The sequence below is a fragment of the Ursus arctos genome, unplaced genomic scaffold (assembly GCF_023065955.2).
Source record: "Ursus arctos isolate Adak ecotype North America unplaced genomic scaffold, UrsArc2.0 scaffold_3, whole genome shotgun sequence".
NCBI lineage: Eukaryota > Metazoa > Chordata > Mammalia > Carnivora > Ursidae > Ursus > Ursus arctos.
In genome coordinates, this window is record NW_026622985.1 from 84,080,043 (window position 1) to 84,096,961 (window position 16,919).

Here is a 16,919-nt window from a genome sequence, read left to right on the forward strand (position 1 = left end):
AGTCTATCTTCCACAGTTCTAGCACTTCAAAGTCCTTTGGGAAGAACTGTATTGTATATAAATGTTATATGTTGGCATATTTTAAATAGGATATTGAAGTCTTATTTCAAGAAATTAAATTAGTATGGATATTATGTTAACTGTAGTGCAGTTTTTTCTTTTTCTATTACACTTTTTAGAACTTTTTTGAACTCTGAATAGTAGGAAATTTGACTTAACTTAAGCAAATGGGGGTTATGAGTATTTTTCCCTTCTGATTATGGAATTGTTCAAACATACATTAAAAAAAGGGAGTAGTTTAATGAGTCCCCATGTATTATCACCCAGCTTTGTAGATTATCAACATTCTATTAATATATTTTAAAAAGCCATAGAATTAAACTAATGACTGCAAATCTTGCTCATTATTGAAGTGAAATCTTATGAAAGATTGGATGAAAATGAGCTCTTGCTATTAAAATGTACCAGGAAACATATATCAGGAAAAATATTGTAGATGGAAGAGCATGCTATAATTTAATTTTTCAGTGAAGTGCTTATTAAAAGTATTAAAAGTTTAAAGATAGGCATTTTATGTCATTAATTGAAACCTCAAAATTGTCTTTATGATTCCCAACTTCAACTAAAAGTGTAACTTTACTGCGGCATGTTCTTACACTTCAAGGCTAAGAAACCCAAGCTGTTGTATGTTGGAAGACGCACAAGAAAATGCAGATTATTGTTGCCACCGTAATATGTTGTTATGGGTCCATGGGGGATGGGAAAGAGGATCTCTGAATCTTTGTTTTATGCTCATTGTCTGAGAAGATGCTTCTGTGTGAGTTATTGAAGAACTCCGTGTTCTACTATTGAATAATAAGCCACCCCGAGTGGGTGGCATGGAGAAATTTTACACGCTAACCATGTTATTAGCTAGCAGTTCTGCAATCTGAGCTGGGTTCAGCAGGGCGGTTCACCTGCTGCTCTTGCCTCATTCTGCTGGCAGACTGGCTGGGGGCTGACCTCAGTGAGGGTGCTGGAATGGCTGGATTTTTCCTCTGTCTTAGCGTCAGGGCCCCTTTCCATGTGGCCTCTTCTTCTCCATGTGACCGCTCCATAAATCCTCTCCCAACAGAGTAGCTAGAGTCCTTACATGGCACCTCAGGGTTCCAGGACACAAGGAGGGAAGCTGCCAGGCCTTCTTAATTCTTAGACTTGGAACTGGCACACTTCTGCCATATTCTTTTGCTTAAGGCAAGTCGTAGGTCTGGCCTAGATTCAAGAGGAGGGACCTGCACAAGAACATGAATAATTCATGCCATGGATCAGACTACCATGGCCCTTGTGATATGAAGTGATTTGCTGTTTATGGAATGATCTAAGATCATTCCTGAAAACCAGGTACATGTGGGAATTACACTATTCAAGTGGTTTAACATGATGGCAACGAAAGAACTGCATTAAATGTAGTTTCTGAAGATAAACATGGAGTTATGCTGTCATTAGGCTTTAGGTAAACAATGTTAAAAGCTTACACTAGCCTCTGTCCGACTGATTCGAACATTCATCTTGCGTGACCTTTAGTGAAAATATGACGTTCTGAATCTTTCAGCTGAACAACTGGGATTTCTTTCTGGGGTGTATGTATATGTGTTTAGGGAGGCGATTGGTGGAAATGGGAGGGGGCAGGGCAACAAGAATGGCTTGCTGATATTAGAAGATTTGGGCAGTATCCAGAATGAAAACTTGGCCTTGTACTTTTTCCTACTAGAAGCTTTTAAGACTTTGGATGTATTTTACCAATTGTAGAGCAATAACCAGATTGAGAAGATCACGGGTTTGGAGGACCTAAGAGCCTTGCAGATCGTGGATCTGTCCCATAATCAGATCAGCAGCCTCCAGGGCTTAGAGAACCATGACTTCCTGGAAGTGATCAACCTGGAGGATAATAAGGTAACATCACACGTCATCTGTCCTGGTTTCAGTGTCTGCATAAGAGGACATATTAGGACCCATTATTGGTTTCTCAAGGGCTGTCACGTGAAATGCCAGCTTAGAAAGTTATTCCACAAAATCTCCTGGAACAGTCGTTGCAGAAGGACTGTTTTGTTTGTTTGTTTATAATTAATATGATCCTTAATTTTTAAAAATCTGATGATTCCTAATTACATTGTTTTAAGGGTTTAAATTGCAACCAAGTGGACGTGACTTTCTTTTTTTCTTTTTTTTTTTAAAGATTTTTATTTATTTATTTGACAGAGATAGAGACAGCCAGCGAGAGAGGGAACACAAGCAGGGGGAGCGGGAGAGGAAGAAGCAGGCTCATAGCGGAGGAGCCTGATGTGGGGCTCGATCCCATAACGCCGGGATCACGCCCTGAGCCGAAGGCAGACGCTTAACCGCTGTGCCACCCAGGCGCCCCTGACGTGACTTTCTGAAGGAGATGTGTTCGTGTAAAATTTTGTGTAGAAAGGTGACCTTGAGAGTGTCTGAAATGTCAGAGCAGGGAAATGGGAGACATGAGAAGAGCCTCAGGCTGGCGTGGCCCATGCCTATCATGAAAGCAGAAGAGGTACAGGGAGTGAGTTCCTATATTCTGTTGGTAACAATAGCGTATGTTCCTAATTTGTAGGAGTTGGGGATTGCACTGACTCCAATTTCCATATCTGGCTTAATACACACTTTGTTTCACAAATTATATAAATTGGCATTCACTCTTAATTATACTTTATTTTCAGTGAAGCATTTGTGCTCCTAATCACAGTATATCTGAATACTTAAGCAGTAATGTCTACAAAACAATTGTATTCTTACTGAGTTCTCTATCCCATTTTTGGGAAAGACTTCATAAGGAAGTTGACTGTTGAAAATGCAAACTTTGGAGGCCCTGAAAGAGACATTGGTCTTACCGGTGGTGAGCTGTGGCGCGGTGGCGACATTTCTCTGTTCAGGTGTCATGGTGCTTATGTCCGATGACTCTTTCACCAATGAATTTGCATCACCTGTTTGTCTAAACATCAAGAAAAGGCCATCTTTAGGTCTGGGGAAAAGTAGACTTTTAATCACAGACAAAACTGTTCATCCTTATTTTTACTTAATTTGTATATTAAATTGTTTTGTCAACTTCTAAAGTTCATTTAACTTTTGTTCCCTGTGCCACGTGCCTAATGAAGTCAGCACAATCTCTGTTTCATACGGTTTTTGTGTCCTTTCATGAAATCGCCGTGAAAATGGTTCTCAGGTATAGCCACGAAGTGTTGGAAAGGTCGAGTGCATTCATCGAATCCCAACTGAATGCATCTCAGAATTCAGGAAAAGGAATAATGTTTAATGGTAACATTAGTAATAATTGCAGTCATAAGATCGTCTGGAGACATTTGTTGCCTGTGTACAAGGCACTGTTCTAAGCACTTCACATCTGTTGTCCCACTTAATTCTCATTATATCCCTACTATTGTCATATTTTACAGATGAAGAAACTGGGACACAGAAAGTTTAAGTGTAACATGCCCAAAGTTCTACGTCTAGCAAATAGCAGAGCCAGGATGCAAATACAGGATGGTTTGCATCCAGACTCAGTGTTCTCAATGCTGAAGGATAATACAGTAAATGAAATGCTAATGACCCTTCCTTCAGAAAAGCATATAGTGTAACGCTCTGGAAGAGTGCTTTCTGGTAGAAATGTAATGCAAGCCATCAATGTGAGCCATATGTGCAATTTTAAGTTTTCTAGTAGCCACAATAAAAAAGTAAAAAGAAACAGGTAAAAGTAATTGTAGTAATATCTTATGTTTAGCCCAGTACATCCAAAATATCGTCGTGTCAGCATGTAATCTGCACAAAACATCATTGATGAGGCGCTTTATAACCTCTTGCCGGGACTGAGTTTTTGACATCGGGTGTGTATTTTATACTTAAGTACATTTCAGTTCATCCTAGCCATATTCCAAATGTTAAGCAGCCACACGTGGCTAGTAACTACCATAGTGGATACCGCTGCTCTAGAAAGACCTAGGAATAAATACATCGTTCTCTTCCATTTCAAGAGACATTCACTTCAAGTTACATTTGAAAATTTTTAAGGAAAAAAAAAAGGGGGGAATATCATGAAGTGAGTAAAGGAGTTAATCGTTTTCAAATGTTCATGAGACTCCATTAAAGAAAAAGTGGCCGTGTGTCCCAAAGCAGGGAATCCTTTGGGAGCAATTGAGTCCATAACAATAACAAAATTCCCTGGCTCCCCCCTGGGCAGGCTGGGGAGCAACCGGCAGTACTTTGAAACGTTCTTTGTGCCTTCCAAAGATTTCCTCAGAGAGCTCCCCAGTCCTACTGAGACTACCGTGTCAGGGATGGAAAATTTGTCATTTAACAGAAACATAACTTCGCTGTTGCTCCTCCTATGATGAATTTGATGTTTTATCAGTAGCAGTTTCACAGTGTTATTTACTTGGTGTAGCTGCTGGCACGTTGCTGTACCCTCACACGGTCATTTCAGCATCTCTTTGCAGTTCCTTTGGAAATGTTTCCCATCAGCGGGTGATTCGGGGGCCCTTATCACTCTCTATCGTCCTTGTTGGAGCGGATGTCATTTCTAGCATTTAAAACTTATCAGAGTTAAAATGTTAAGTCTGTTATAACCTCAGTCCTTTCTTCTAGAAGCAAGACATTGGTTGGGGAGTTACTTAGAGAACAATGTTTTCTTTCTTTTAGTGTCGTCATTTCACAAATCAATCAGCCAATCAATCAATCAAAGAAAAAGCCTTCACAGGCTGCTTTAGGTGTGGATGCTGGGGTTTGAAGAGCATAGCCCAAGAGGAAATGGCAAAAAGAGAGTCAACTGTTCCCCCTAGGAATTTGAAGTTGATAAGCGGCTTGGGGTCGGGAGTAACCCACGGGGGCAGAGGACGTTTGAGGAGAGGGGCATCCTGGAATCGGGATCAGCTGTGCTGCTGTGACATTCTTAGCAGCAGACGGCTGACATTCCTTCAAGAATAGAACCCTTCTGCAATGTCTCACTTTAAGTCATTTGGGGTGCTGTACCCCTACACCTACTGTAATGGTCTGTGATGCACACAGCCTTGGGTTTGGCATCTGGGAAGAAGACAGGAGAGTGGGTCTGCTTTGGGGTGAGGCCTTCGGAGAGGGAGGGAGGGCACATGTGGGACAGCCAGTATCTGCGGAATGTGGCTAATTCAGCAGGCGTGGGATCTGGAAGCCGGGCTACCCCATACTTGCTTTGCTCTGCCCTTTACAACCTCTTCCTACCTTTGGAAGGACTAGTAAGGAAGGGAGCTGGATCCCTCTCAAGTGACTCTCAAAAGACCAGGTGATCCCAGCTGACACAGACCCAGCTGATAGTCCGTGATCGGGCTATTCATGTTGTTTGCAACATTTCAAGATCTTTCCATGTCAGTTACCATTGGTGTGACCATCTTCTAAAGCGTTCCTATTATGGGACTGGGCTATGACTCAATCACATAGTGTTGGGGTTTTTTGGAATTTAGAAATTTTTAAACTGTTACTAAAAATGTTAGGCTGAACGTTTCCTGTATGTAATGTTTGCCACTCTGATGCCGGCGTTCGGTGTAAACTTCTTGCGGTGGGGTAGCTGGTTCATAGCCTATGCACACGTAACACATCAGCTCGCCCTTTAGGAAGAACATGCCAGCTTCCGCCCTCCCCAGCAGTGCGCGCCAGTGCACGCGGCCAGGACCTGGTGGTGAGACATGTTCACCGCAGGAAAACCTCCCCTTCTCATATCCGTGCCGGGTCCAAGCACAGGAGCTGTATGCTAGAGGAAAATCGATCCACCGTTCTGACTGAGCAGCGTGAACCAAGTTGACTTTTCCACCTTTCCGAATCACACAATGTTTAAAACATGATCCTTTTATCTTGCAGAGGATCGAAATGTCCCTCTAACAGATCTAGTCATTGTGTGGGAAGAGCTGTGTCTAAAGCATAGCATGGCTGTCAGCAAATTCGTGCTTATTAATAAGCATATAGAACTAACGCAGGCTCTATACGGTGACTCAGAATTTACCTTTTTTATTATGTCTTTGAAAATGGCATCCCTTGAACACGGTGTATATATTCTTCCCCTGACTCAGCTATGGGAGTAGTTTGAGTTTAGCTGAACTTTGCGCTTGGATAACTGACAAATTATTGGTGACTACCTTTGTAAAGCTTTCTTTCACGACACACACAGAAATGACCCGGGGAGAAATAGAAATGAAAAAGTGATGATTAATTTTTTTTTGCGAAAGTTTAATATCCTCATTTGAAATAAAATTACGATTATGCTAACTACAGGAAATTTAAGTAAAACTGTTTGTCTTTAGTGGGAAATGCAGGCATTTCTGCAACCCAAGCTCTCTCCTTGGTTGAATTAAGGAACTGCAAGCAGTCTTTTTAACCCTCACTTTTTTAAAGTTGTGAAACACAACCTACACAGAAAAGAGTATAAAACAGAGGTATGCAGTTTAAACAAAAAAATCTTAAGATGAACACCCATGTCAAGAAATGTGTCGTTATCATTTCCGTTCTTATCTTTCCTTAAAATAATTATCTCTTAGTGAAAAAACAATAGAGCTAGACATGCACACGTAGTAAGAAGTCTTCACAGGTCACAAATAGCCAGGCTAGCAGGGGCAGTGTTGGGGAGGGAGACTGGGGAACCGGAGGGCTAGGAAGGATTAAGGGTGAGGAGAACCAGGGAACCCCCACATGCATTTTTTGGTCCTATTTCTCTGATTCTGCATACTAAGTTATTTCTGCCTTAAAATAAATACGGCTGAGATGAGGAACAGCTCACTGTTCTTTAGCCAGAGAGGAAAAAAGAAAATGTGGCTGTGTGTGTTCACATTTCCTGCAGGGGTACGCAGTACTCCCCTTGTTCTGCATTTGGAATACTCATTAGAAGGCTGGGTATGCAACAGAGCAGTTTCTAAAATAAGCTGAAGTTAGAGGATCCATACTCGCTCCCCTTACAGTGTTTTATATTATTGGTTGTACAGTCTATTGATAATACTTTGTTTCTTTGATTAAACAGATTGCTGAGCTGGGTGAAATAGAATACATTGAAAATCTACCTCTCCTCCGGGTTCTCAATCTTCTAACAAATCCAATTCAGGTGAGAGAGATTTATGTGGGGACAGGGAGTAAGGACCTTCTTGGAATTCTTCAAGAAGTACCTTTGATAAGGAGCATCGGGGATGTGAATACCTGTGTTTAGCTTCTTTCTCCATCTCTAAGGAAACAATTAGGAGGTTTAGGCAATGGAGCAGCTGTGCAGGGCTGAGTGGAGCGCGGGAGTTCCCGCCTCCGGGTGGTCACATGTGACTCATCGTGGAGGGTAATAAAGATCACATGACACAGCACTGAGACCGGAGCATCGTCCTTTTCCATTCTAGAACGTGCGATGCTGGAGGTGGAGACAGACTCTGGTTCCTGTTGTATAATAGGGGAAAGAAGGTCTCGGTCAGATACCTATAGTAATTTGTCTAGATATAGTTGTGAGGTTGGTGGTGGCGTAAAACAATTATGGAAAGTAGGACTCTATTTCCTGTGGATTCTTCACCTCTGGTATTCAAAAATCCACTGTGTTTCAAGCCTCTCTCTTTCCTACCGTTGATGGATGATCCTCTCTCCGGGCTTCTGTCCCTCCCTCTTTTTCCATTTGTCCTTCATTCCACTTTGCTACCTATACCCTTCCCTTCCCTTGCGGAGACTCTTGAATTTAAATGTATCTCTGAGTACTTTTTTTGGTGTGTGTCTCCTGAACATGTCTGGACAAGCAAAAGAAAGAAAAAGCAAAAGCAAAAAAAACAAAAAAAACCACAAAAAAACCCAAGATTAAAAAATCCAGTCCTCGGTATGGGGATAGTGGCCAACAACTTAAAAGCATCTCTGATAAGAAAAGAGCAGGGCTTACGATGCGGCCGTCAACCCCCAGTTTTAGAGCCATGGGGAGTGTTTGCACTTGAGCACAAACAAATACTGCAAATCCTTTCCCACACATTAACTCACTTATATACACAACCCCCCCAACTCGCACGTCAAAGGACAAAAAAGATACCTTTGTATATTCATTTCGTGTGCATTCCTCTCCATGAAATGCATCACCCACTAATACCTTTCTCTTCAAAGATGTTGCTTCTTAATACAAAACTTTAATTATATTTCTAAAAGCCAGATAATCCTAACATAACAGATGGCTGGGAGTAATAAGGAATTTGTTCTATAAATGAATATTATTTATTATTGTAGGATAAATTCAAAACAGTACAAATTCAAACTAATACAAAATAATACTAAACAAATGACAGAGTCGTCGGAAATAATGTTCATTATTTACGGTAATGAAACTCTTTGGAGTTAGAAGATAGGATTTGAATCACCGGCCACGGAATCTTAGGTGAAATGCTTCGCCATTCTGAGGCTTAGTTAGTTTCTCTTTGGAAATGAAGATAATCGTACCCGTCCTGCTTATGTCACAGGGAGATTAACAAGATCACACATCTATTTTTTTTTTAATAATGATTTTTTATTATATTATGTTAGTCATCATACAGTACATCCCCGGTTAGATCACACATCTAAAGAGCTTTGTAAGCTGCAAGGCACAGTCTGCATGGGAGTTCATATGAAGGGACTGGTAAGCATGAAACTGCAGACACCTTGAGGGGATGTGCGTGTGTGTGTGCGCGTGTGTGTGTGGACAGGGTAGAAGCTGGAACACCTACTGGTGAGAGTAGCATGCTAGTGCTTGCTCATGTGGGAGAGGAAGGCAACTGAATATTCCTCTTGCTATTTTAAATAGGAAAAATCTGAGTATTGGTTCTTCGTGATTTTTATGCTCCTACGATTAACAGAATTAGATCAGAAGAAACTTAAAGTGGAAGAGAAGGTATGTAATCATATTATTCCATGTGTTTGTGAGTGACTGTGCTCAAAGGCTTTGCTGCCTGCCACAGGACCAATGTAATCAATAAATGGCACATGTGACAATATGGGAATTAACTACTTATTTAGGGAGTGTTTCGTTACTCTGTGGTTTAACCCCCTGCAAAGCTGAGCATCGGCACGAATGCAGCAAAGGCACTGCTCTTGCACAGTCAACAGGCTGGCAGTGGGGACGGAAGCCATGCTCCATGGGTACGGGCGGCAGCATGATGGCAGTCTGTTAGCTTGGGTCACTATCATAGTTGGAGGGTGTGTGGTTCTGTGGTGCTCTAAACATTCATTTAATAATGAAATTTATTATGTCATTCTACATATAATCAAAAGGTACTCAAATCATTCTCCTGGTATTTTAAACCCTTAATTCTGCCCTTTAAAATCATGATCCCCCTGGACACACAGTTCCAGAATAACCGGACCTGACACGCTAGCTCCTGCCTCCCTGCCACCATACCAGGGGTGGTACTTTGTCTTGCTTTAGTGACTGGTGACAGCTGAAATCTCCACTAATGGGGATTTCTTACACTAGATGCAAATTTGAGATGAGCATGAAAACAGGTATAAGTATGTAGAGGGGCAGATATTCCATTTCATACGTGCGTTTTGGAAATCGTGGTTAAAAATAGTTACAGATGTCAGTGTGTTGTTATTCTCAAACTCAGAGGCACTTGCTAGATTTCTTTCTCTTTAACGTTTTGTGAAGGGAAGGCAATTCAAAAGCCTGCATTAAGTAAAGGTGTGGTACACGAGGATCATGTATGTAGAGGGGTGACAAGGACACGCGGATAGAGAATTCTAGGTCACGAGGGAAAGATCCCCTATCTTTGGACACAGGAAGCTCTGCTGAAAGAGGAGGAGATTTGGGTAGAATTTGAGATCATTGGAATAGCTCCTGGTGAGCCGGCATGAGGTACACATCCCCATGGTATCAACGACCTAGAATCTAGAGCTGTGTATTTTATTCCTTCCTCTCATACGCAAGGTGGGAATGTTTATTCAAAGTAATCTTGGGCGTTAGAGGTTTTGTGTTTGCTTCTTCCCTCCCAAACCAGGGAGCATAACGAAGTAGGGGACCCAGGGACTCCAGCTCCATATTTTAAGATAATCATCCTTATTTATGTTTTAGGACAGTTAGAGCAGACACAGAGACTGAGCACAAGGTCCGTGAGCATGCGTTAAATTATTTTCCATACCTGGTTGCCTGTCTAAAATGTTTCACTAAAGAAAATCTAAGACTTGTCTTCTTTTAAGAAATGACACATGTCTTCCTCTTGCGTTTCTCATTCGGGAATAGGTTACGGCTGTGAATAAATACGACCCTCCCCCAGAAGTGGTCGCAGCCCAGGATCACCTGACCCATGTCGTCAACAGCGTGATGCAGCCACAGAGGATCTTTGACAGGTATTCGTGAGGGATCCCCAGGGTAGAACTCAGGCTGGCAAGCATGGGGCGACCTCCTCGTTGGCACTAGCCCTCTGTTTTGTGACTCAGCCCTTCCTCTCCTTCCCTGAGACAAGGGTCTTCATTTGGCTGTCGCAGTGTTAGCGATTATCGTCCCATGCTTGCGTGTGGGGTTCACTCATTGGTGGTTTCCCAGGTGTGGAGATGAGTGGGTTCATCGTCCCCCTTTTCATCCGGTCCCTTAAACGGCAGCTAGCCGGTGACATAGGACAGTGCAACTTCCCTGCTGTAGGACAGAACCACAGACCTTTGCCTCATTAACAGAGAATTGTGATGATTTCTGTCCACTGTAAATCTTTCCTTAGCGGTGAGTGAATGCTCAATAGCCCTGCCAGAGAGCATGAATGCAGATTATGAGAGAGTCCTTAGAAGGAAGCCCAGCTAGCCCGAGGGAACCCTGAAATAGTCTTTACACTGATCGCACCGAGCCCATGAGTCACCCAGCTTAGTTGAGCACATGAACAGAGTCTCTCACTTCTAAGTTCAAAGACAGATTCACCACAGTTTCTCCGTTTCTTTTTAAACAATCTGTTGGAGCAGATGGCCGTTTATGCTATAAGTATATTGCAGAAATTCTATCAATACCCAAAGCCATTTTAAAAATACTTGTAGAATCTCTTCGTTATAAATGGCTTCCCTTCTTTATGTGGTATTTGCTTCTGTACTTCACATGGTTGGTTTCCCATAGGGAGCACAATGTTTTCTTTTGCATCCAGGACATGATTTTTTACATGTAATTTAATAATATAGACATTGACAGTTTTATATATTTATGGCCGCCCTTTGGGTGAAATGATTTATCATTTATTTGCATACATCTGGAAAAGCACATTTGATTTAAAAGAAGGGCATTTATGTCCTCATTGTATTTCTTTCCTAGTTTATGAGATTGCTAGTTGTTTCATGCTTTAGGGTACATTTATATAAAAATATGTATCAAAGAAATTTACAGCACTGTCTGAAAAACACGTATTTCATCATCATTTGTGGCTCTCGAGTAGACAAGAGCAAAATGGCCAAACAGCCCAGACGCTTCAGAATGGAGCAGTGTTCGTTAGAGAAACTCATGGAGACAGGGGCAAGCCTACCATTGCCCTTCCCAGGCTGGGCCAGTAGGGAACCCTAACTAACCCTTGACGTTGGCACTCTTATGCTGCATTATTGGGGAGCACTGTCCCTTCCCCTGGTGCGACTAAGGTGATCATACAATACTAAAATTACATGGCGGAATCTTGACTCTGGCCTGGTCGTCATGGATAGCTTTCTCGCTCTCCTGTATGACAAGGTCCTCCAGGTTCATCTTCTACAAGCCCTGTGCAAAGTCTGGAATCAACTACTTCTCCAAGAAGCCCTGGTTTGTTTTAGTGAGAAATGGTACTTCCCAGTCACAATCTGGGTGCTAGAGGTTATCCTTTGACTGAGTTGGTCATTGTTGTTAGGCTTTTTAGTGGACACAGCTAGGAATGTATTTCCTTCCTTCCTTCCTTCCTTCCTTCCTTCCTTCCATCCATCCATCCATCCATCCATCCATCCTCCCCTTGGTCTATTCTGTCTCTCCTGTTTATTTATATATCTCTATCTACATTTATTCAATCTGCTTATATCTAGTCTATGGATAGATCTATATCTCTTTATAGGTAGATGATAAAGTATCTCCTGAATTCATATTGATACTTAAAATTCAATTTCAAGACGATAGTTGAGCTTTTACTTATCTTCCTTTCTATTATATCTGTGTCCTCCCTTCCTCCCACATCAAAGACACAGAGGAAGATGGATTTCGAATATCCCATAATTTTTTAAAATCCCATATTGCAGCACAACAGTATCAGTGCTAATACTACCACCGACATGATTACCGAAAACACTGAAATCTTATTTCGCCTATGTTCTTCCCATCGCCCCCCACCATTTTTTATGTGATAAAGTATATATAACATAAAATTTGCCATTTTAACCATTTTAGAGTGTACGGTTGAGTGGCATTAATTACATTTCCACTGTTGTGGCAACCATCAGCACCACCTGCTTCCAAAATTTTTCATCCCCCGCCCCCAAAACAAAAGCTGTAACCCTAAGCAGTAACTGCCCACCGCCCACTACTCCTCGCCCCTGGAGACTTCGTATCTCCTTCCTATCCCTGTGAATTTGCCTATTGTATGTATTTTATGTAAGTGTCAATCACCCACCTTAAAAATAGTGTACTGGATTTATATTGTCAGAACGTGTATCCATCACACACCGTACTTTCTCCTTTGCTGTCATTTGGTCTTAGTTCTATGGATAACTGCACGTTTATGGCTCACCACCAGCCTTGTATTGATGTCTCCTGAGTTAACTGGGTGTGGACTCCTAGTAGACTCCTGAGGATGGCCTATGGGATCAGTATCCCTTGAACTCCTGCATGTTGGTAAAAGTCTCTGTCCTTTGTACTTGAAAGTCATTTTTGTTATATTTGAAATCCATTGCTCACACTTTTTTCCTTGAATATATAAAAGATGTTACTCTCTTTTTGGGGGGGTGCAAAACACCTATCAAAATCTGATAGACAGTTTTCTTTCCCTTATAAGTCATGTGTTCTCTTTTTCTAGCTGAATGATTTTTTTTTTTCTTTAAAGTCCAGTCATTTTACTAGACTGTGTCTTAATATTAGTCAATCTGGGCTAATACTCTCAGGTATGCTGTGTATTCTTTCAATGCATGGTTTTGTTTTTTCATTTTAGGAAAGTTTTCTTGAATTACAGTCTTTAATATTTGTTCTGTTCTTTTGCTTTGGTTTTCTCCTTCAGAAAGATGATCTCCTTTGCCTATATTCAATATTTGTCACTTTCAATTTTTTTCTCTTTAGTCATTTAAAAAACTTTACTTTCAGGTAATTTTGTTTTATTTTTAAATTTGTATTTAAATTCAATTAACCCACATATAGTACATCATTAGTTTTTGGCGTAGTGTTCAAGGATTCATTAGTTGCGTCTAACTTTGAGGTTAATTTTAGATTCACATGCAGTTGTAAGAGATAAGACAGAGAAATTCTAGATGTTTCCTCCAGTGGTGATACCTTGCCTAACTATAGTAGAATATCAAAACCGGGAAATTGACTCTGATACAACCCACCAACCTGCTCAGATTTCACCAGCTTTGCATGCACTCATGTGTGCGGTTAGTTCTGTGCAGTTGTGTCACACGTGTAGGTCCTGTGAGCACCACTACAGAAGAGTTCTGCCACAAGGATCCCTGCACTTCCCTTTAGAGCCACAGCCATCGCCTTTCTCTTCAGCTCCCCTAATCCCTGGCAACCGGTGGTCTAGGCTCATCTCTACAGTGTTGCCATTTCAAGAATATTATACAAATGGAATCCTATAGTGTATAACCTTTGCGGATTGGCTTTTTTTTTTTTTAACTTAGCCTTATTCCCTGGAGATGCATCCAAGTTGTTGGAAATAGCAACGGTTCCTTCCTTTTTATTGCCGAATAGTATTCCTTGTATGGATGCACCACAATTAGTTTATTCATCTCTTGAAAGACTTCTGAGCCGGTTCCATTTGGAGGTTATTACAAATCCAGCTGTTATGAATATTGACCCACAGAGTTCCGCTCGTGTACAGTTTCAGCCTGCTTGCTTTCCAGCGGCTACCCCTTGGCTCTGCCGGGGTTCCCTTGTCCTCGGGTCTGTCAGCTGCTGCCCCATTGCTTCCCCCCTACACACATTCCAGCACTGTGCAAGGCTTCTGGGTTTATGGTTCATGGGGATACTTTCTCATCTGGTTTTCTTATACATGTTATCCGTGGGCTTTTGCTCCTTTTTCTGGTTTTTCTGTGGATGCCACCACCACCTCCATTCTTCTTCACAGAGTCTATACCTTAGCATGGATTTTTAAAATATCTTTTATTCTGTATTTCTGTAGTTGTAGCACGAGTAGAATTCACACACTTGAGCCAGCATGTTTTCACTCCTCAGTCCAGTCTTTCAGGCCCAGAAGCCATGCCTAGGTTCCTATATTAGCTCTTAGCTGTTCCTTTGAGCAAGTTATTAGACCTTTCTGTGTATGCAGTGGGGATAATGATAGATAATGATAGAAACACCTTCATCTGCTTCCTGTGGTCATTAAATGAGGTCATGCCCGTCAGACCCCTAGAATGGTGCCTGGCACATAGTGATTGCTCAGGTAAATTTTAATTATTACCATTTTCATTGCCTGTCTGTGTTCTACTTCAGTGGGTATGGATGTTAAAGCTTACCTCTCGGAATGCTCTCTTCCTTCTTTCGTTTTGAAGTTCTTGGGGAAATACTTTATCAACCAAGAACTAACACATCTTACCATATTTTTCCTTTTACAAATGTCGTTAAAGTAAATTTACATACATTTGGACTGGACTTGTTATCTACTCTTTGAATATTATTTTTGGCCTCTCATCAGCAACTTGCCCGGGAAGGTAGGACCAGCCTCCTCTCCAGGGCCTGTGGGTGGCAGGTGCTCAGCCACTGACTTAGGTGGGACTGTGACTAGAGCCGTCGCCGCCTGCCCTGTGTTGCAGCACTCTTCCCCGCCTGGACGCCCCGTACCCCATGCTGGTGCTAGCCGGGCCTGAAGCCTGCGGGAAGCGAGAACTCGCCCACCGCCTCTGCAGACAGTACAGCACGTACTTCAGATACGGGTAAGTGCTCATTGGCCGGGAAGGCTGTAGAAATGTCGGCTGTGGCTCCTTGCGGCTGTCCATCTGAAGCAAGCTCAACAAGGTACAGAAAAGGCTCGTCGGCTTCTCTGCCATTCGTCACACGGTGATAGATACCCTGCATTGTGTTGCACTTTAATCCTCCCAATGTTGCCTTCCATTCACTGACAGCTGACATCACTCTCCGAGGGTTGAAAACCCACGTGTTTATAGTGAAGCGTGGTGGCCACGGGATGCGACAGCACGGACGGGCGCGGTGACGAGGGGCGGGCATGGTGCTCGGAGGACCCGGGAGCACCTCTCCTCGCCTCCAGTGAGCTCATGCCGACTGTACCTCGCTTCCTCATCTCCACACGGGGCGTCGTCCTCTGAGGCATATTTCAGGAGGAAGGAAAGAGAAGTCACAGCAGACGCCTTTCCTTTCCTTTCCTTTCCTTTCCTTTCCTTTCCTTTCCTTTCCTTTCCTTTCCTCTTTCCTTTTTCCTCTTTCCTCTTTCCTCTTTCCTCTTTCCTTTCCTTCGAAGCCCTTCCCCTTCCCTTGGGCTAGCATTCACTGCACTCCAGTTTTCTGGAGCAAACGTTTTGCTGTGTGATTCCCTCACTGTCCAGTTGAAACCAAGGAGACTGTCAAAAAAAATGAGGACCATTCAAAAAAAAATCTTCAGTCGGACTTACAGACTTTTTAAAGGTTTCTGGAAGTCAGAGTTAGAGTCCTCACTGTGGTCTTTTAAACTGGTTTCCTCTTAATTTTTACCTAGGGCGAAGCAATTACTTCTAGATTAGTAATGTCTGTCGGTGACCGGAGGAGGGGACTGCGAAGATATTTCGGACAGCGAGAAAAATAAATGCAAATTATTTTCTAATGCCTTTCCTTCCCTTAAGCTATACATGTTCAAACAATGTAAATACTATTTGAAACAGGTCCATTTATTTAGATATCTAAAATTACATCCCTCATTCGAACAACTCTGGGATTCAAATATATAGAATGATTTATTTACTAATATATTTTAAGCACCCTGAAGTAACAAAAATAAATTAAAACCTAACATTAGAATAAAAAAGTATAGAGTGCCATTATGCTTGTATATAGGGGTGCGGAACCTGTTTTAAAAGATAAGTGGAACGCAATGAATTTCGAAGGTCAAAGTCGGACAGAGAGGTGTATTCCGACTATTGTGCCAATATGTAAACCCGGAACCTTTTAGCAAACCAGAATGCCAGGAACCAACGCTTTCTCTGATTAGAATTCCTTTTAATTATGTTGTAAAGGTTGAGAGCCAGGTCCTTCATATGTGTTTGTGATCCACGTTACAGAGGCACGTGGGATCAGGTGTGTTCTCAGAGGTGTTTAACAACTCATCACCAAAATCGTGATCCAGTCTGCCTCTCTCTCCTCACCTGGATGGGCCTTCCAGTCATTCATTTTTATTAAATCCTGCTTTCCCTCTATTAGAATGCTTATCCACCTCGCTTGTGATTGATTTATTTAATGTTTGTTTTCCCTACTCATCTAAGCCCAAGGAGGGTATGGACCAATGTCAGCTTTGCTCACCATCCAGTTCTCGGTGTTCAGCAGATGACCAGCCACTTAATACCTACATAAGAAATACTTCTTAACCCAGTGACAGATTGAGTGAGAGGACGGGATGAATGAATTAAGGGTATTATATGCCACATTTCGTGGGAAATCACTGTGATAAGAAACAAAGGTGATTCCCCACAACTGCCACTGATGGATATATGGAGAGATGGATGGATTCATTCATTTGTTTACCAATTCGTTCAATAAATATTTGTTGAATTCCTCCCATGTGCTAAGCCCTGAAGATACAGTGAGAACAAGA

The 16,919-nt window shown here is 42.0% G+C and overlaps 1 protein-coding gene across 2 annotated transcripts in view; it reads left to right on the forward strand.

The window, feature by feature from the left end:
* Positions 1 to 16,919, forward strand: part of LRGUK (leucine rich repeats and guanylate kinase domain containing) — a 106,438-nt gene that overhangs the window by 31,576 nt on the left and 57,943 nt on the right. For both annotated transcript variants that reach the window (XM_057304556.1, XM_057304557.1), the window contains exons 7-11: positions 1,789 to 1,932; positions 7,028 to 7,108; positions 8,798 to 8,884; positions 10,232 to 10,338; positions 14,935 to 15,054. In XM_057304556.1, the coding sequence (XP_057160539.1) occupies positions 1,789 to 1,932; positions 7,028 to 7,108; positions 8,798 to 8,884; positions 10,232 to 10,338; positions 14,935 to 15,054 (539 nt within the window). The remainder of the gene's footprint in view (positions 1 to 1,788; positions 1,933 to 7,027; positions 7,109 to 8,797; positions 8,885 to 10,231; positions 10,339 to 14,934; positions 15,055 to 16,919) is intronic.